General features: G+C 39.9%; 1 protein-coding gene across 1 annotated transcript in view; it reads right to left on the bottom strand.

The window, feature by feature from the left end:
- Positions 1–13,373: 13,373 nt before the first annotated feature.
- The window catches only part of LOC134624733 (cell surface A33 antigen-like), a 48,822-nt gene continuing 41,259 nt past the window's right edge, over positions 13,374–20,936 (bottom strand). The window contains exons 3-4 of the mRNA XM_063469752.1: positions 13,701–14,042; positions 13,374–13,462 (exon numbers count right to left, since the gene is read on the bottom strand). Coding sequence (XP_063325822.1) covers positions 13,383–13,462; positions 13,701–14,042 — 422 coding nt within the window. The 3' untranslated portion in view covers positions 13,374–13,382. The remainder of the gene's footprint in view (positions 13,463–13,700; positions 14,043–20,936) is intronic.

Raw genomic sequence — 20,936 nt, 5'->3', positions numbered from 1 at the left:
GCTCTTTCTGGCGCATTGTTTTCGAAAAGGAAGTGAGAGAGAAGTTCAGGTGCAACACGTCTGATGTAGTAGCTTGTAGGGGAGACCGGGGATAGTTGTAACGTGGGTCAGTTGTAACACTTCCCATTTCTCCAATCAGGGCTAAGTTTCAAATGATGTGACTCATCCTGTGCATGCCCAATTCAATTCTGCTATCACATGTGAAAAATCAGCACATTTTGTCAAACACAGACAATTTAACACGAAAAAAAGTGATTTGTATGCCAAAAAGTAAGTTTTTCTACTTTATTTCAATTTCTAGTAGCATTATCTGCTTTGCAGTTAAACTCATCAAACTTAAATTATGTTATTTGTATGTCTATGGGGATATATTCTGTGTAGGTCTTTAGTGCTAATGTTTTAGCCGTTGGCTGTAATGTTAGCTAGTTCATGGCTATAGGAGTCTGGGTCAGTTGTAACAGCAACAGTCTGGGTTAGTTGTAACAGTAATGCAGATGTTACAACTTACCACACTATTACTTTAACTTATATTAAACAAGTTGGGGCAATGACATCAGCAGAGAGAGGTTCACTGGTCGCCTTTGTATATGCGGTTAATGCCATTGGCAACACAATTCCTCCGCTGTTTGTGTTCCCACACATACATTATGCAGACCACTGTGTCAGAGATGGACCAGTAGGAAGTATTGGTAGTGGAAATAAATCAGGATGGGTGCAAGAAACAGATTTCCTCATCTTTCTGAAGCACTTTGCAAACCACACCAAGGTAAGCCATGATAAAAAGTAATGGAATTGCGATGCTGGTGCACAACTACATTTTTTCAGCTTCATTGTTATGTTCAAAATTGGTGCAAGAGTTGTAGGTTATAATGCCCACTGAGCCAATGAGGCCAAACTCAAGGAAGACCAACCAAAATTAATGAAATATTCAGTTGCAGAAAATTCCATAATTTGTCTTTTTTGGGGGGTTGGAATATGTTCAAAAACTTGATTTCTGCATTCTGTCACACACACACACAGCTACATAAATGGCTCTAAGTGCATTCATGTGTTGAATAAACAAAGATTACATGTTAATGTTTTGTCAGTACCCTTATTTCATTGTGTTACATTTCACCCCAGGATGTGTTACAACTAACCCAGACTATGGGGTTAATTGTAACATTTCACTCTTTGTGTTTGAGGCCATACCATGCAATGGGTAATTGTGCTGCAGAGCAAATAGCTGCACTATTTAATAGCAGAGACATGTAAATACTTTGCATTAAATTTTCAATCCACTACCTTAAAAGAGCTCCAAGCTACAGACAGAAATGTCAAAAATGTTACAACTATCCCCGGTCTCCCCTACTCTGTTGTAGTAGTTCGTGTTAGTTTGTACTACCACCGGGTCGGGGACTCCATAAATAAGCCGTGCACTACACCGATCGTCACTGGCACTGCGCTGTACTATCAGTGACAGCGCTTTTGTTTGAACATGTTTTCTAGAAGTTGGTGACATTTGTTGATCGAAAAATGGTGACGCCGTATTCGACGATACCCCTGTTCACCTAAAACAATCTCAAGTGTCATAAAGTCAGACGGTAAACTTTACCCATTCAACTTTTTTTAATATACAGTATTTAAATGCAGTATTAACGTAGGGTAGGACAAAGGTTGAAGATTATCAGTAACGAATTACATTTACTCACGTAACATTCACTTAAAGGTGATCGAAAACACACTTCTGTTTCACTTAAAAGTTTAAACTGAACAAACGAAGAGCTCAAATGTTTTGTTCTAATGAATGGAAACGAAATGATCTAAGTGGATGTTTATCAGGACCCACTTTGATAGGTATGCAAGTTAGTTTTTTTTAAGACAAAAATAAGTTCTGTTAAAAAAAAATAATTTCCTTCTTTTCCTGTTTATATTTAATCCGGCGAGACAGCAGAGGAGCAGAAACATGTCACTGGCTATGTGGGCTTCCTCATCAGCTATAATTGCTACTTGGTAATATTTTAGGAAGTCATGTCATCTCTTTATATTGCTACACTGATGACACACACATGCCTACCAATCCTAAATTTTCTCACTCAAGTTAAACATTGTGTGTCACAAAAGAAACCAAAACTGTGCCTCGAAAAAAAAAGACTGTTGTTCAATCCAATAAACATCTCTGATTTTTACAAATCTACACAAATGTTACGCACACCAGCAGTAGGCGTTCAGTTTAAATCTGCCTCTCCAAAAGTTGATTACATAAAATGAATATTATGAAGTTAAAGTTGGAATTAAAATAATTGTTCTGTAGTACCTGTCTAATGGCCAGAGGGGCCGATGGTGCGATATGGCAGCCTCGCTTCTGTCAGTCTGCCCCAGGGCAGCTGTGGCTACAACCGTATCTTGACTCCACCAGTGTGTGAATGTGAGAGTGAATGAATAGTGGAATTGTAAAGCGCTTTGAGGACCCCGAAAAGCGCTATATAAATCCAATCCATTATTAGTAGAAGTAGTAGTAATGGGAAGAGCTTAAATGCTTTATGGTGATAGTGATATGTTAATGTTAATTCTTCCCTCCAGGATCCAGTTTGACCCCAACCCCCTCACCCCTTCCTCTGTCCTCCTGGCTGACCTGCAGGTGAGAAACAGGTGTGAGGTGTCAGCTGTCAGGTAGGTGCCCTTAATTATTTGATGTTGGACTGAGAACAAACAACCAATACTCAGAGCAGGTCCAGTCCATCAACAATCATTTAATAAGCACATACATGTGGAGATGTACACAGTGCCATCCTCCATGTCGATCTCAAAGAGGAAGCACTTTGATACACAGTTTTATATATCAGGGTTAACGCCCCTTCATGCATAGGCAGATAACATAACATGCATCAGTTAGTTAGTGCATTAGTTAGTGACAGCTTGATATGATTCCTTTTTTGGTGATCTTTACAAGTACTTAGAGATCTATCTTTGCAGTCTCTCACCCCGCTGTTTCCTGTTGTTCTTTTTTAGCAGCATAAAAATAGGCAATATCCTCTGCAACTCTGCACAAAGCTTCCTGTTCTGCACATTTTTCAGTCTTGCTAAACAATCCAGTGACCTATGACACAGTCTATAACTCAAAGGTGACCTTTAATATACTGGCCTGTTATTAAATACATAAAACAAAACACACAGCAAATAAGCGCTAGAAAATGTATTTTCCTACATCTTGCTCTGACTGTCACTGGGCAGGCACATACGCCATTACTAGCAAAACATTTCTGGTAATACCCTATGATCTAGCACATTTTATTAGCAGCTGGATTAATATGGCCCTTGTTAAAATACTGCTTTATGATATATTTTCCACCCTTTTGACCTTCGAAGAAGGTCACCAAACTGCTGATGCCACTACTCCCCTGCCAGCTCGGCTGATCTCACCTCCAACAACGGCATCATCAATTTAAAGATAATAATAAAAAAGAAATGCAGCAGGTAGAAAATTATCAGTTATCAGACTATTTCAGTGTAGCTGTTTTAGACTAGTCTATTGATATTTAACATTTATTCACTGTTACAAGTGATAATAATCTACTGTCAGTCATCTTTATTTTTTCTGATTATTATTCAAGCTGCACAGGATCTCTGTGTGATTTGTCTTTACTGTCTTAATGTTGGATTATAATGAACCTTTTTATGACTAACATGGCCATCTGTCTGTTCAAGTGTGATCACAGTGTTGGTCTTCAGGGCCCTGTTTCAGAAAGCCGGTTTAGTGCAAACTCTGAGTAAGTATACCCTGAGTTAACGAAAACTCTGGGTTTTCGGTTTCACAAAGCGAGTTCAGATTAATTCTGAGTGAGTTACTATGACGACACACTCCGTGAAGCTAACCTGCCCCCTAGCAGGTTTACTTCAACTAACCCTGACCTTCTCCGCCTCTTTGTCGGAAACCTGACTGTAGGAAGTGTCAGACATGGCGTGCCCCTTCCTTGAAGAGCCAGTAGATGTTGAAGCCCAAATTTTCCGCAGAGCTCTCCGCCGGGAGAGAGTGATTAGAGCGCGTTTGGACATTTTATCATTTCCTGATGATTTTCTGTGTGAACGTTACTGTTTTTCAGCACAATCTATAATTTATTTGAATAACATCCTCAGGCCATGTGACACATCGCGGACATTCTCTCAGTTACATATTCTTTGTATTGCACTTCGTTTTTTTGCAAACGGGAGCTTTCTGTATAATATTGGTGACGCTGAGCACGTTTCCAAGGCTACCGTCTGTCGGGCCGTCAGGAATGTGACAGTTGCACTGAAACGTCTCCTGTACTCGTTTGTGGTGTTCCCCGGTCACAGACCCACAAGATATATCAAAGAGGGATTCCACAAAATTGCAGGTATCAGGATGAACAAAACCTAATTCATGATGTGGTGATACTTGAACTACTATTTAGATTTTACATTTATTTTCAGGGTTCCCAGGCGTGATTGGCTGTGTAGATGGCACTCACATTCCAATCATTGCTCCTTCAGTAAATGAAGGAGACTATGTGAACAGGAAGTCTTTCCACAGCATTAATGTACAGGTACAAAGTTCCCTGTAGCATTTCAAACTAACAAATTATTTCATTATAGTAATGGAGTACAGTATAGGCCAACTTATTGTGACGGGGGACTTCAATAGTGCCAACCTCAAACGCGCAGCGCCGAACTTTCACCAACATATCACCTGCCCCACCAGAGGTGAAAGGACACTGGACCACTGCTACACTACGGTCAAGGACGGCTACAAGGCACAATCTCGCCCTCCGTTTGGCAAATCCGATCATGCCGCCATCTTCCTCATGCCAAAATACAAACAAAGGCTGAAACAGGAAGTTCCGGTTCAGAGGAAGGTCGCGCGCTGGACGGACCAATCGGTGGCCGCGTTACAGGACGCACTCGACGACGCAGACTGGGACATGTTCAGAAACAGCTCCGATGATGACGTCAACGTGTTTACGGAAGCGGTGGTGGGATTCATCGGGAAACTAGCGGATGATACCGTGGAGACAAAGACTATCACAACGTTTCCCAACCAGAAGCCGTGGGTGGATAAAACCATCCGCAACGCTCTGAGATCCCGCACCGCTGCCTACAACACGGGACTCGCGACGGGGGACATAGACCCGTACAAAGCCGCGTCTTATGACGTGCGGAAGGCGGTGAAAGAGGCGAAGCAGCGCTACGGGAGGAAACTAGAGTCACAACTCCAACAGAGTGACTCTAGGAGCCTGTGGCGGGGATTAAGGACAATAACGGACTACAAAGCACCAACAACCGGTTTGACGAACGCGAACGGGACTCTGGCAGACGAGCTGAACACTTTCTATGCTCGCTTCGAGGCTGCAGCTAAGGACTACAACGATGCTAGCGCTAGCGGCACTAACGGCTGCAGACAGGAAGATACTGCCAACACCGGAAACGTGCTCGTCATCTCTGAGCATGACGTGAGGAGAGCCTTCAAGAGAGTGAACACCAGGAAAGCAGCAGGACCAGACGGCATCCCAGGTCGTATCCTCAGGGACTGCGCATACCAGCTAGCACCTGTGTTCACTGAGATATTCAACATCTCTTTATCTCAGTCGGTGATCCCCACATGCTTCAAGGAGTCCATCATTGTTCCTGTCCCGAAGAAACCACACCCTGCTTCTCTCAATGACTATCGCCCTGTAGCCCTCACCTCAGTAGTGATGAAGTGCTTTGAACGCCTGGTCAGAGACTTCATCATTTCTTCACTACCAGACACACTGGACCCACTACAGTTCGCTTACCGTCCAAATCATTCCACAGACGATGCCATCTCTCATCTCCTCCACACATCACTCACTCACCTGGACACTAGAAGGGGGAATTATGTTAAAATGCTCTTCATCGACTACAGCTCTGCATTTAATACCATAATTCCATCCACACTCACCACCAAACTGGAGCACCTGGGACTCAGCTCATCTATGTGTCAGTGGATCTCCAACTTCCTAACTGGCAGACCACAGGCAGTAAGGATGGGCGGACATGTCTCAGCCTCCACCACTCTCAGCACTGGAGCCCCCCAGGGGTGTGTTCTGAGCCCCCTGCTGTACTCTTTGTACACCTATGACTGTGTGGCCACTACCAGCTCCACCACCATCATCAAGTTTGCTGACGACACCGTCGTGGTGGGCCTTATCTCTGATAACAATGAGACGGCCTACTTGAAGGAGGTTAGGAATCTGGAGACCTGGTGCCAGAGAAACAACCTCCTTCTAAACGTCAGTAAAACAAAGGAGTTGATAGTGGACTTCAGTACTAAGCAGGAGAGGAACTACCAGACCCCTGTCATCAACGAGTGCCCAGTGGAGAGAGTGGACAGCTTCAAATACCTCGGAGTTCACATCACGCAGGACCTGTCATGGTCCTGTCACATCAACACCATAGTGAAAAAGGCCCGACAGCGTCTCTACCACCTCAGACGCTTGAGAGACTTCCGACTGCCCTCCAAGGTGCTCAGGAACTTTTACACGTGCACCATAGAGAGCATCCTGACGGGAAACATCTTAACCTGGTTCGGGAACAGCACCATGCAGGACAGACGAGCTCTACAGAGGGTTGTACGATCAGCTGAGCGCACCATCCGCTCCGAGCTCCCTGACCTGCACTCAATCTACAGCAGGCGGTGCTGGGCCAAGGCCAGGAAGATTGTGAAGGACCTCAGCCATCCCAACAACGGACTGTTCTCTCTGTTGAGGTCAGGAAAGCGTTTCCGCTCCCTGAAGACCAACACAGAGAGACTGAGGAGGAGCTTCTTCCCGCAGGCGATACGGTCTCTCAATCATCACACCACCACATAGAACGGACCCACACATATGATTCTTACACACACACACTGGACAGTCTGGACTTTGTTTACACTTAATCACTTTAAGCATATTTGCACTGCACAAGACACCTACAATGTGGTTTGCACAACAATGGACATTATATTTCTCCATCTCCATATAATACTTGTAAAATGCTGCTGTTATTGTATGTATATTTATATTTCTTCATACATTCTTATATATTTCTATACTGTGTATTGTGTATTTTGTTGTACAGCTACTTTATTTTCAACTTTAATTCATATATAGTTATCTTATTCTTTCCCAGTTAAATTTACCCTTCATTCTAATTTGTATTGTATTGTGTATTTTGCTGTACAGTTATTTCAGTTATTTTATTTTAAACTTTAATTCATATATATTTTATCTTATTCCTTCCCAGCTAAATTTAACCTTCATTCTAATTTGTGTTGTACAGTTATTTTATTTTTCAACAAATTCATATATATATTTTATTTTATTCCTTCCTAGTTAAATTTACCCTTTTTAATTTTCATATTTATTTCCTATCTTATTCATAGCCTTTTCTGTTTTTTTCTTTAGGTCACGAGCAGTTGTGTAAGCATTTCACTGCATATCGTACTGTGTATGACTATGTATGTGACAAATAAAATTTGAATTTGAATTTGAATTTGAATTTGAACTGCTCCGCCTCTGTGAGTGGTGGTGGTGGAGGACCCCCACCTGTTTTTCGGGCCTCCGCTTTTTTCTGTTGGCTATAACGGGTCACATTTGAGCATACCGAGTAAGCAAATATGTACTTGTAATGTGCTCAGATAATTTCAATAAGTGCTTACAGAAAGAAAATTAATGTAGCCTCTAACTGCAATTGATTTACATAGGACAAACAGACCAAGCACTATGGCTCATAATACAATTACACCTTACCTGTTTGGACTATGTTTTTATATTTCATTTTTACTTGCTGCCAGGAATGATTGGGGCCTGTTGGGTTGCACCTGCGCTCACATCACATCACAAAATAAAATGTATCAAATAAAAAATAAAATGAAATGTAATAAAATAACGTGTTAAATGGGTGGAATCCCTAGATAAATGTTTAAATTAACACTCACGCATTGACTCTGTCAGCTATGTTTTGCCATGCATGCTCCCTTTCTTTTGCAGCTGAGGCTGTGTTACTTTTTTCCGCAAAATTTGCATGTTATCGGCATATGCTGCCATCAGAATTTCAGCCTCAAGCGCTGTAAAATACATTGACCGCGCCTTCTTTCCCTCCGTCTCCATGGTGACTCGCTTAATCTGTGCTCCACTAATCAGGGCTTTATGCGCGCGCTTAACTTGGGGTTAAAGCAACTCCGGGTTGATTGAACTAATTGTTATCAGCCTTTCTGAAACCGAATATTCTGAGTTGGACAGTTCGGGGTTACTCAACCCTGAGTATCATTTTTAACTCTGAGTTTTCTAAACCGGCTTTCTGAAACAGGGCCCACATGGTAGAATGCACTGATCTTTGATTAAATGTTTGTCTTGCACAAAAACACTGAAGTAGTTAACGCTGATTTATTGTTATTGTCAGCTGTTTCTGCCGTTCTTTCATCTGTCATTCTGCATGTTGAACTCATCTCAAATCTGCCACAAATCACTAGAAGGCTGGTATGAAATCTGACTCTGTTTTAACTCTTATGTTTCCTTTAGATCAAAACAACAACAACAAGAGCAGCAACAAGAAGCACGGCAGAAACTGGCAGACCAACAGATCCATTGTTCTTCCTTTCATCCTCTGTGTCTCCATCTGGTCGACCTGCAGGTGAGAAACAGGTGTGAGGTGTCAGCTGTCAGGTAGGTGAAGAACAGAACAGAATCCATTTCCTCTTCAAACTGCTGTCAGACATTATCTACTGCACTCTGATCACATCACTCAGACCAGCTGCTTTCTACAAAGTCTCATCAACAACATCTTTAGAAACAAACATCAACAACCAGGAAGCAGCTTCACCTCTGATCACACACACACTCAACTCTACTCACTCACCTGGAGGATCAACAACATGAAGGGAGATGATGCTGATGGGGCTCATAGGTTCTCCAACTCTCCGAACAACATAACACTATCCACTATCAGCAGTCGTCACATCCTTCAGTATCAAAGACACGTCTCCATCCTTCATCTGTCTGTCCTGCAGATCCACCCGGTTCTTAAAAGATGGATGCTGGTCGTCTGGACCAAAATGCTTATTGTGATACATCAGCTCTGCTCCATTCTAGAATGGGATCATTTGACGGGGTCATTATTCAGAGCTCGACATGTCGGAGTGATATTGTGTCCAGACTGAGCTGTGATGGGTTTTCTGGTCTGAAAGAGGAAAAGACACAGAGCCGAGAGGGTGGGTTAAATACTTTGTAGAATTTTCAGTAATATGGAAAAGATTTGAATCCATCCTGTAACAACAATGGAGAATACGTAATTTCTTAAATAATTTACTTTTTAATTTTCAACAGATTTCACTGATTGTAAGTTAGATTAAAATAAAATATGTATTGAAGATTAAGTTTAGTTTATGTTTGTCCACTTCTGCAAATCTCAACTCATGGGGGGTATGTGACCCTGCTTCCTACTTTTCTGAGATCAATAGCAAATGTTTGGAGTCCGAGAGAAATAAATATATAAAAGTGACATATTTGTTAGATCTTCTAAAGCATCGCTGACCCGAGGTTTTAACTGTAAATGATGCAGTGTTGTTTTCAGAGAGGAGGGCGGCTGCTCTTCTTTCTCAGTTCTGTGTATTGGTTACAAAGCCACTAAACCATGCCAATCATTTTTTGTTTTTCAGAAATCCCTTCACTGCAAGGCTTTCTGACTCCAGGATTTCTCAGACACCAATTGCCATGAAAGAAGGCAGAGAACTGTTTGGCACTCCAGGGCAGTAGCAGGAGACCCAAAGCCTGACTAACTTGAAACTAAAGCTGTGGCAAATTACATCAGTGAGAGACCTCATTTTTTTGTGCTTAATTTACCACATCATTGACTGTGGGATTTGCCTATGATGAGGCTACAGAAAAGGGTTTTTCTGATGTGGATAACACTGTGCGAATGGTGACTGGTTGAAAAGTGGGTCCAAACAGGGAAGGGTGAGACAGTAGACTGTTTGTAACACTCTGTTTCACTTCAGCACTTTATATGTTATAGCCTCACCCTTTTCCACAGCTCGCTGAAAGATCAACAACAGCACAAGTAAGACTGGCCCACAGACCAACTGTACTACATGTATACTGCTGCTGAACCTTCATTTCCTCATTGATGGGGAAATGAAGACTGACTCCACTCAGTTTCATTGCAATGACCTTTATGACTGTGTTTAAATAAACTGAATAACAACAAAAAATGTCTTTCGGTAAAGAGGAATCATTATTCTGGTAGTCACAAACTAAAGGAGGAAAAAAAAAGAGTAAAATGGGGGAAAAAGTGGTGAGTGAAGCTGATGACAAAAATAAATCTATCACTATGGCCTAAATCACTACATGCAGCCAGTCTAGCTTTAGCCGTTGAGATACACTTGAGTTGCGTTGCATCTGCCAACAATGCCTCTTTTTTTTTGTTTATTTTGATGATTAATATTAGCTAGCTTAGCTAGCAGAGAAGCCTGACAAAGAATGTAGGAGCTGGTAGTTACAGTCTATAACTACTAGTTTCTACTGGATATTCTTCTTTAATTATGGTTATTTTCATTTTGAAAATGACAGTAGTATAAAATTTAGAAATAAAAATGTTTAACATCTGACCTACTAATATCACCTGAGACAAGATGTGGGCCAGATTTGAGGCGCTTGGAAAGGGACCTTAAAATTGCACTGTAGGCCGGAGACAGTTGCCGTTGTAAGCCACCCACTGTTCTAAGATGGTGATTCACAGTGGACACAGAGAGCCTCTTTACCCCATATTTCAAAAAAGTCAATCTTTTCTGTCCAAAATATGAACATTGGCATCCTCAAAGAGGTAGAGGTCATTGCCACTTTCTCCTTCAAGATTTATTTAGGGATTTATGGTCCAGCAGAGTAGCACATCCATGCTTATTCCACATGAACTCTACCCTCACTCACTTCCCTATTCCAGCCCATCAACCAATCAGTATTTCGCACATACTTGTTGTCAGATAGATTTACAGGATAATACATTATACTGTATGTTTAACCCTTCTCCTTCACTGTAATTTCAAATTGCCTCATATCAAATTTCATTTTCTGATTTCAAAGCCTGCTCTAGCAGCCAGTCTTGCTCTCTAAACTGAATTCTATTCCCTCGAGTTAATCTGACTTTTGGCAGTTTGGAGGGTGGAGCCCAAAAGAAGACTTTGTGTTATTCAAATTTTTTATGAAAATACTTGGCAGTTTTGTACAGGTTACTTTGCATCAATGTGATGAAACCACAATAAAGCTCTATGTTGGACTGCTGCACAGTGGCTGTGGTGCTTGTGGTCAGTGTTGGGTTGCATCACATGTGGCAGAGATGAATTTGCATTTAAGTAATGACCCTTAGATTCGTTCACCGAATTCCAACTGTTTGCCAACTGTGTACGACTGTCAGACAGAATGAATTTAAGACCACAGTGATGTTCTTTACTTTCAGCCTTACTTTCTACCTCAGAGGAAAACACAGTTTGGTTTGAATTTCACCTGCAGAGACGAACACGAGGAGACCGACTTTCAGGAAACAGCAGAGAGATGCAGAAAAGCTATCTGGAGCATATGCGAACTAATATTAAGCTTAACAGGGCTGTCAAAATTGAGACTAAACAAAACAACTGCTGCATAATGCCCTCCACTGTCTTCGTTTTATTGGTCACATGACTGCATCATGTGATTAAAATGTTTCATCGTTTTCAAACGTCTCCAGTTTCGCTGTCCACACTGTGACATGAAAGCACCGTTTTCAAATGAATGTGTTTTCAAGAGCGTTTTCAAAACACTGCGTTTTCTTTGAGCGGAAACGCTGTCTCAGTGTGGACGGGAGGCCAAAATGGAGAGAAAACAATGTGTTTTCAAATGAAAACGCATTAGTGTGGACGTAGCCTAAGAGTCTCTAAGACCAGCGCTCACTACCAGCCTTCGCCAGATTGTCTGCTAACCTATGTCAGTGTATGGCCCATGGATGCTCATATTTCTCATAGTTCATAGGGTTGGATGGAGGCAGAGCATTCCACAAGCTCTAAAAGATTCACTGGTCTTATAATGTTTTCGTGGGACTATCAACAGTCTTTGATTAGATGATCTTAGGCTGTGAGAGGGAGTGTGGGGTTCTAAAAGAGCAGAAATGTAGGCAGGCACCACTCAAAGCTTTAAAAGTCAGTACTAAGATTTTTAAATTAATTCTACAGACACTTTTAATTTTGTTCAGCATGTCTCTGGACCCCCCCCCCCCCCCCCCCCCCATGTTAAAGGCCACACCTTGGACCTTGTGTTTTCTCTTAGCTTAGATATAACTAATGTCTGTGTTAAGGACGTACAAGTGAGTGACTAATCCTGTGTTATATTTAATCTTAGCTTCCCTCTGTACACACCACCTTCTAATCTCATGTTACATAAGCGGTTCATAAATCAGGAACCGCTTAAGGTTCCCGATTTCCTGGTCTAAGGACCCTGAAATAGACGTCATCTGGATGACATATGTTGCTCTAAACATTCATAGTTCCTTCCAAAACGTGCAAGCTGCCAATACCATGTACACATATGCATCTCCATATCATCAGAGATATGATGGAAGTTCACGATGATAACACGATGGAAGTTCTCCTCCTCTTTATCCCAGATCTTCCGTTGTTCCTGATTACCAACAAGGATGTCAAATTTGGACTCCTCTAACCACAGGACTCTTTCCCACTTTAAAACAGTCCATTTCAAATGTGCTTTGGCCCGCAGGACACGACAAAATTGTTTTGAACCTTTTGGGGTTTGGAAGCCAAAAATGACTGAAACAATTTTTTTTAATTTATTTTTGCAGCCTGTAGTGGTCATCAAGTTAGAAATGAGCTCATTTTGTGCATTAAATCTTAAAAAATCTCTCATGTTAAACGTTTGTTATCTTATTCATGTTCTGTTGCGAATAAAATATTGGCTGTATTGAAAGTTTTTTTTAGTTTTCATGTTGTTCAAAATTATTAAATGTCTCAAGTTTTTTGGAATTCGGGTTGTATAAAGAACATTATTAAGACAACAACAGTGCAGACTCTCATGAACCGATGCCCTACAAGCTAATACAAAGTCATTTTCCTAATACTGTATCATTCAATACACAGAATTCATGAAGCTATTACAAACATTTTTTTTCTTATTGTAAAGAAAGTCCATGAAAACAGTGTAGATGAAGAAACACTGTAGTTCACAGAGTCTCTGATAGAGACTCTGCAGCACCGAGACACATTAACACAGTCTGAACAGGTTTGATAATAATGAAAGAAATGTAAAATCAAACCAAACTCTGGGCGTGTTTTGTGTTCATCATCAATTCATGAGCAAAGTTCAAGTGGAAAAAGTTCTGAGAGGTCTCAAACCTGTCTCTGTCATTCTCTAAAATTCAAAAGCAACACCAAAAAGCAGACCTAAAACTGCTAGGTCGACTTTCAGTCCAACAGCTCCTCCTGTCTGACCTGCAGGTGAGAAACAGGTGTGAGGTGTCAGCTGTCAGGTAGGTGATGAGTGAAGAACAGAACAGAATCCATTTCCTCTTCAAACTGCTGTCAGACATTATCTACTGCACTCTGATCACATCACTCAGACCAGCTGCTTTCTACAAAGTCTCATCAACAACATCTTTAGAAACAAACATCAACAACCAGGAAGCAGCTTCACCCCTGATCACACACACACTCAACTCTACTCACTCACCTGGAGGAACAACAACATGAAGGTTGATGTTTGTTATCGACTGCAAGGAGCGTGTTTCTTCCAGGAAGACACGACACTCGTATGTTCCAGTGTCAACACTCGTCACATTCTTCAGAATCAAAGACACGTCTCCGTCCTTCATCTGTTTGTCCTGCAGATCCACCCGGTTCACAAAAGATGGATGCTGGTTTTCTGGATCAATGTGTCTATTCCGAAATAAAAGGACATATTTTGGATGTAGATCAGGTCTTTGCCACTCTACAGTTATGATCTTCTTGTTGTTTGGAGCTCGACATATCAGAGTGACGTTCTGTCCAGACTCAGCTGTGACGGATTTCTGGTCTGGAAGAAAGAGGAAACAACACAGAGTTAAAGGTACACATGTTCAGTGTGCTCTGACTGTGACGAGTACAAACACAAACGCACGCTCACAGGGTAATTTTTGAAACAAAATAAATACAACCAATAACGAGAGACATAATAATTCAGGAAGTCTTAGCGTAGTTTTGATTTATTCTTGCTGTCAGTATGATATTTATAGAAAAATTACAAACTATTTTAACATTCCTTTCTGTTAGCACTGTGACTTCAACATTGTGGATGAAAAAAACAAACAAAATGTGCAAAATGTTGTCATAAAAAACAATACTTCTCTAAGCTTTAGTAGCAACCTTTTCTGTTTTCTTGCGCAGCATCATACAGTTCGTTCTTGTGTTTGTCCACATCTGCAAATCTCCACACAGGAGAGGAAGTGACCCTGCCTCCTGCTTCTCTCAGATCAACAGCAATCGCTTGGACTCTCAGAAGTATGTGAAAGTGAGTTTTGTTAGATTGTGGACCGCAGGCTCTACCTGTGAATCATGCGGTGAGTGACAGTCATGTGGAAGCTGTTGTTTTCAGACAGGACGGCAGCTGCTCTTCTCTCTCAGTTCTGCATAATCAGTTTCAAAGATAACTAACTACGCAAATCATTTTTTCAGAGACCCCTTTCACAGCAAAACTTTCTGACTGCGGGTCACCTAGAGCCTGATTAACTTCAAACTACAGATTTGGCACCCAACTGCAAAGTGATTGATGTGGATGACACTGTGTGGGTAAATACTGATTGTTTAAAAAATGGGTCCAAACAGAGAAAGGTGAGAGAACAGATTTCACAGAGAATGGGACAAACTTCATAGTTTTAAACACCGATTTCACTTCAGCTATTTGTATGTTATAAGTTTGCCTTCATCTGCAGCTCACAGAAGGACCAACAACAGCACAAGCTAGAGTGGCCCAATGACCAACTGTACCACATATATTCAAATTCACAACCTTCATTTCCCCACAGTTACATTGCAAATGGCCTGTATAACTGTGTTTAACATTATTTAGCTAGCAGAACAGCCTGATGAGTGGAGGGCACAAATTAGAACACTGGTAGTCAACTTGTTAGCATACATCAATATGATGTTTATTTATATTGTATTTATTATTATTGGTATTTCTATTATTATTATTATTATAATTTATTATATTTTTTATTTATATTTCAAAATTAATTTTAGTATGAAGTATAAAGTTGTGAAATATTTACACAATGTTTTACTCATATTTTTGTTGTCTCAGATTATGGACAACATAATAATGAACACTGATTGGAGGCGAGGCGTAAGAGATAAGGTGTTACTGATAAGGCTTTAAGACTCTGGGGACTGAGGGGAGGACCTTCTTCACTTGTGAGACCAAATAGTGGAGTTTTCTTTTTAATTAGTTTTTTTTTTTTTTCCCAAATGGAGCTGAAAAGCTGAGATAGAGAAAAATAAAAGAAACTAAAACTAAATGCAGCAAAATCAACAGTCAAATTAATGACATGTCAGTGACAACTAATATTTACTCCTTAAAGATGTACACAGTGATATCCATTACTTTTCTCTACCTCAGATGGAAACAGTTTAGTTTTTAACATTTGAATCTCACCTGCAGAGACAATCACGAGGAGCCCGATAGACAGCAAACAGCAGAGAGATGCAGACATTTCCTTGTTAGTGCTGCTCCGACACTTATATCATTATAAATCTCACAGGATGCTGTAAATGACTGAAACTGAGTATAACACCTGATTAATTAGGTAATTACATTTTTGACCATGAGAACAAACAATTCCGCCGCATACGATGCGAATTTGAGGTATGTTTTTAAAGTACCGAATCGCAACTTTCATCAGCCATCAAATCCATCAGCCTACTGCGCGTACGCAAAAGCAGTGCACTGCTTACAGGAACTTGCTGTGCATCTTATTTCCGAGGTAAAGTGAACGCAACATTAGAGCGAGGAGCGCAGCCTCCTACACACTCATTGTAAAGTCCTCCTAGCCAATGTGACACGAAAGACACGTGGGGTTGTTTATAATTTAGATTTTACTAATCAGCAGTAGGCCATAGTACTTTAGCGCTCTTCTCGAAACATAGTAAAGTTTATTGCTCAATACATACTTGCAACAATCTAAAGCGTCCTTTCATGTGTTTAAGCAGAAAAGTGAAGATTATCAGTAAAAAAGTACATTTACTGAAGTAAAATTCACAAGTTATACCTAAACGTACCTTTATTCTACTAAGCATCCAAACATATGAAGAGGTCAAATGTTTTGTTATAATGGATTAAAACTAAGAAATACAGTTAAAACAATGAAGGTGTATCAGGAACAGGAAATCAGGAAAGTGATAAGAGTGATAAATGACTGAGGTAGATAACTCTATTTATCTTTTAATATCAAGTTTTCTTTCCTGTTCATAATTCCACAACATGACATTACGCTTACTTTGTTTCTCTGCGTTGGCAGTGATGAACACAAGAAGACAAAGTGTTTGTGTTCATGAATGGAAATGAAAGAAAAACAGAGTTGGATTCGGGGGGACGCTGACGGTGCTTTAGCGCCTACTGGTGGAGATTAGAGGAAACAAATGAGTATAAATAATGGATAAAGAGGGTTTTGCATAACAGCGTCTGGATTTTTTTCTTCTTTTTCTTTTCTTTCTTTCTTATTTTTTTCTTTTCCTCTTCGTCTTCTTCTTCTTCTTCTTCTTCTTCTTTTTTTTTTTAACATATTAATGATATTTATTAAGTGTTTCACAGTAGATCTCAGTAGATCAGGATTTTGCTCAGGATTGTCTATGAGTCTGTTGTGGCCAGTGCGATCCTCTATGCTGTTGCATGCTGGAGGCTAAGAGTTGCAGATGTCAACAGACTCGATAAACTGGTCCGTAAGGCCAGTAATGTTGTGGGGATGGAGCTGAACGACACAGGAAATCATTCCTGCCTGTGGCCATCTCCCTGTACAACTCATCCACTTAACACACTGTTTACTGCAACAGCTACACCCTTTTTGCACATGTTCTTCCTTTCCCAGCTATTTATTAATAAGTGACTTTTATGTATATATATATGCCTGTAAATATTGTGCTATTCTTTGTTGTGTACTGTCTGTCTTTTTATTGTTTGTTTATAATGGAGCACTGTAACAAAAAATAATTTCCCCTAGGGACCATAAAGTATTCTGATTCTGATCGGTCAAGTGTTTGACTGCTTCTCTGAAATAGTTGCTTTACCTAACTGTGGATAAAGATGACCTCAAATACGAGTTAAGGATGCTCATGAAACAGACTGTGTTGTTTCAATATTGATCAGACTAATATTTTTTAATACAAACTGAAGTAAAACAGAACAGTGAACATATTTAATAAGCGCAGTTGGGAGTGCAAAGTATAGTTAGTGTCTGCTTACAGTCTGCTGATCAACTCAACATCAACAATGGAAATGTGCAGTTGCTGAGTTTTAAAGTGGGATCATGATTCACTAAATAATTTTATGTATTATAGAACACGTGAGAAAGCGCTCCACCTTAAATGTTGGCCTCACATGTGACAAATGATAATTTACTTAAATTCTAATGTAAATTGTTACGTGTAAATGTTGGTGTTATTGTACATTAATACTAATATGGTAACACTGCTGTTTGCTCATCACATGAATACCATATTTTCTCCAATAGTGACCGACTTTCTCACTTCATCTTTGAGTGTATAGAAAACTATTTACCTACTTTACCAGTAAGTGAAATCAACATTTTCTAAAATGTCCTTGAGAAAAAAATCCTTGATTGCCAGTCTACCCCCGGTAACCAGTCTGAAAGCTAAAGACAATTATACTTGTTGGAAAGGCAGTCGACTGTGTGTGAGAGCCCCGTTGTGGCGAGAGACTGCAGTTGAATTGTTGGGCATATGCTTCAGAGCCCAGAGCACGGGTTAGGCTAACACATAGCAAGAGACAGTGGATTTCTAGGTAGACTGCCCCGGAAAGTACAGTCTTGTGCTTTTTATGTCATTTAGGGAATCGGCTTGTGTAATGATAATTCTTTATTTAAAAGGGATAGTGCAGTTTAACATAGTACTAGTATAAAACATGAAACTGGTGTACTGCACAAAGTTTATAGCTGTCACTAATTTCCAACCATTGTCCTTTGTTGAGCTTACATTCACAATACACAAAGTTAAAACATACATTTTCATAAAACCAAAACACACCATGAATACAACGTCAATTAATAAACAATGTAAAAAAAGATTAATTAAAATGACTACAGCTCTGATTTACCTTTAAACAACCATTAACCTTCATTGTAAAAGAACTAATATCTGTAATCAATGTGATTTCATCTGAAAGTGTGTTGCACAGATGGCAGGCCTATATGGAAAATACTGATTGTCCAAATTTAGGTCAGCAATATATTTTGTATTTGCTGTTTACCATACTCCTAGTATTGTGATTACTATGTTGTCTTTGGATGTATCTATTAAGACACTCTGTACAAGTGCAATGTTTATTAATATGTTCATTATGTGGCTGGTTCATTTTGCTAAGGCTAGCTGTTATGATACACACTAGCAGTAGGCTAAAACACTTTTGGTCTTCTGTGATGTATTTTTATATGGTGTATTTACACTATATATCAGGCACTGTTTGGTGGGTAATGTATGAAACCTGTGCACAGTGATGATCATATAGGAAATTTGATTTGTATTTTTGGTTATACTGGGAAACAGTTAATGAAAGTAAAGAAGGAATAACCTTAATTGAGCATCCTGTGTGTTCTGATCAACACCTCACAGTGAACAACACTGCTATCAGGGATATCAACTTGGCCAGTTTAGAAGTACAAACTAATTTGAGTCCATTTCAGCTACTCTGGTGCAAATCAAAGCGACAACAGGCGAACAGAAGAGGTAACAGCAATACAACCCACTGAAAGGGAATGGGTCAGCATCCACAGACCATTGCTCTCTCTTTATCACCCCTGATTGATTTTTCTCTAGTTTTGTTTTTTGTGATTATCCTCCATTTTCCTCCAGAGGGTGCTAAACATCTGAAAGCCATGAGTATCATTATTTCAGACTTTTTTCCAAAAACAGTTCCACACCAGCTCCATAAGGGGCGATTCTAAAATAATCCCAGCCAAGCCTGGGACCACAGATTAGAGGGGATCCTCCAGGCCTTCAATCCTAAAAGAAAACATTGTTGTCCCTTAAACTTACAATTAATCTGTTAAAAGTAAATAGGAGTGGGTGCCGTTTTGTAAAAAAGTTGGCCTAACAAGCCACATGCACACATTGCCTAAGATAGAGAAGACGTTGAATTTAAGCATTTGCATGTCATAGAGACAAATTCTAATTCATTTTCTCACTTTCGGACTAAAGGTATGAAGGATCATATCCTTGTGTTTTATCATCTGAAGAGGAGTTGTTTTTACCACAGAAGAAAAAAAAACATAAAAAGAAAAGACAATGCAATTGATGTCGAGATAAAAAAAGAGTATATTTTATTGATTTTACTTTTTTATGTGTTATAGTCCTACAGCCACTACCTTAGTTACATTATGTAACTGAACTGGGAGGGGAAAGGAAACAGAATTCGGATGAATGCAATCTGTAGTCTAGGGATATCTAGTGGTGAAGTTTTCGACACTGCAACTGCTGTTATTTGCTGTAACACTCAGTTTCACTAGAAGAGGCCAGCAAACAAATGGGTTTCATGGTCATTGACCATGTAAGCATTAGAGCAGTTTAACCCAAGAGGAGGGACTTTGTGATGGATCACACGATATAAACCACCCTACTTGACAATATGATGAAGACACTGACATTAAATGTGTTTTTATAACCCTATTCTCTGAGTTAAGATGACAGTCGATGGCTCCAAAATACCATATTTTGTTTTTATATAATCTTTTCACACACGACACACTTAGAAAAGTAGCTTCTGGAGCTTTGAATGAGTCCCAGGGGGAGAAACAATACATAAAATAATGCTTTGCAAAAATAAAAAATTAAAACAATGGTGGTCTACTGACAGGTTTACTCTCCTCTATGCCCAGGGCTGGACTGGGAAAAAGGAGCCCGGCCCACCAGGTATTATAGGAAAAGCCATAAAGCCTTTGAATAAAAACAAACGCTGTTGTGACAGTGATGTACACTGTCTTGTTGGTATATATGTATGTATTTCTATACAATTTACATCAGAGTAATTTTTAGACACCGGCCAGCATCTGGCCAATCCACCAGCTTTCATTGTTTATACCGATACAAAAAACAAAAACAAAACATCCATTGGCCCATAAAAAGGAAAAATCCTGGGCCGATGGCCAGTCCAGCTATGTCTATGCCTGGCACACCTATAATGAAGCACAGTTATAAAATATTTGTAATTATTTTCTGAAATCTAAAGTCAAAATGTTGAAAATGTGTTTTGTTGTTGTTGTTGTTGTTGTTGTCTGAACAGCAGACAAACAAGCAAATTTTGACCTCATAAAAAGCTGGTATCAGATTTATTTACTTTTTTGGTGCTGGTTGGTTTCTGTGTGACACAGGAAATAAAGACATGAAAACTCTTGACAAACACTCAACACTGAAGCATCTCTGTGCAGTTTACATTCACGTAATGTTGCCGCTGTTGTGGTTTGATACTTATTCTTTGTTTTCTGCAGTAAAATATGATATGTTTTGGTTAGCCACAACCAAAGCGGAAGAAGTCAATTTTTCCATCTGTGCCTTGGTGAAACCCACAGAACCACATGAGGAAAACAAATGAAAACAAAAGTTTAATAATTTGACTGAAACCAGATCACTACAATGGGAGGAAAAGCCAACAAGCTTAAATAGCATTTATACAATAGATACGTTACTGAGAACACAAAACATATTA

This window comes from Pelmatolapia mariae, linkage group LG3_W (genome assembly GCF_036321145.2).
Source record: "Pelmatolapia mariae isolate MD_Pm_ZW linkage group LG3_W, Pm_UMD_F_2, whole genome shotgun sequence".
In the NCBI taxonomy this organism is placed as follows: Eukaryota; Metazoa; Chordata; class Actinopteri; order Cichliformes; family Cichlidae; genus Pelmatolapia; species Pelmatolapia mariae.
Note: the sequence above shows the minus strand (reverse complement) of the source record. Positions and strands in the feature narration are given on the sequence as shown.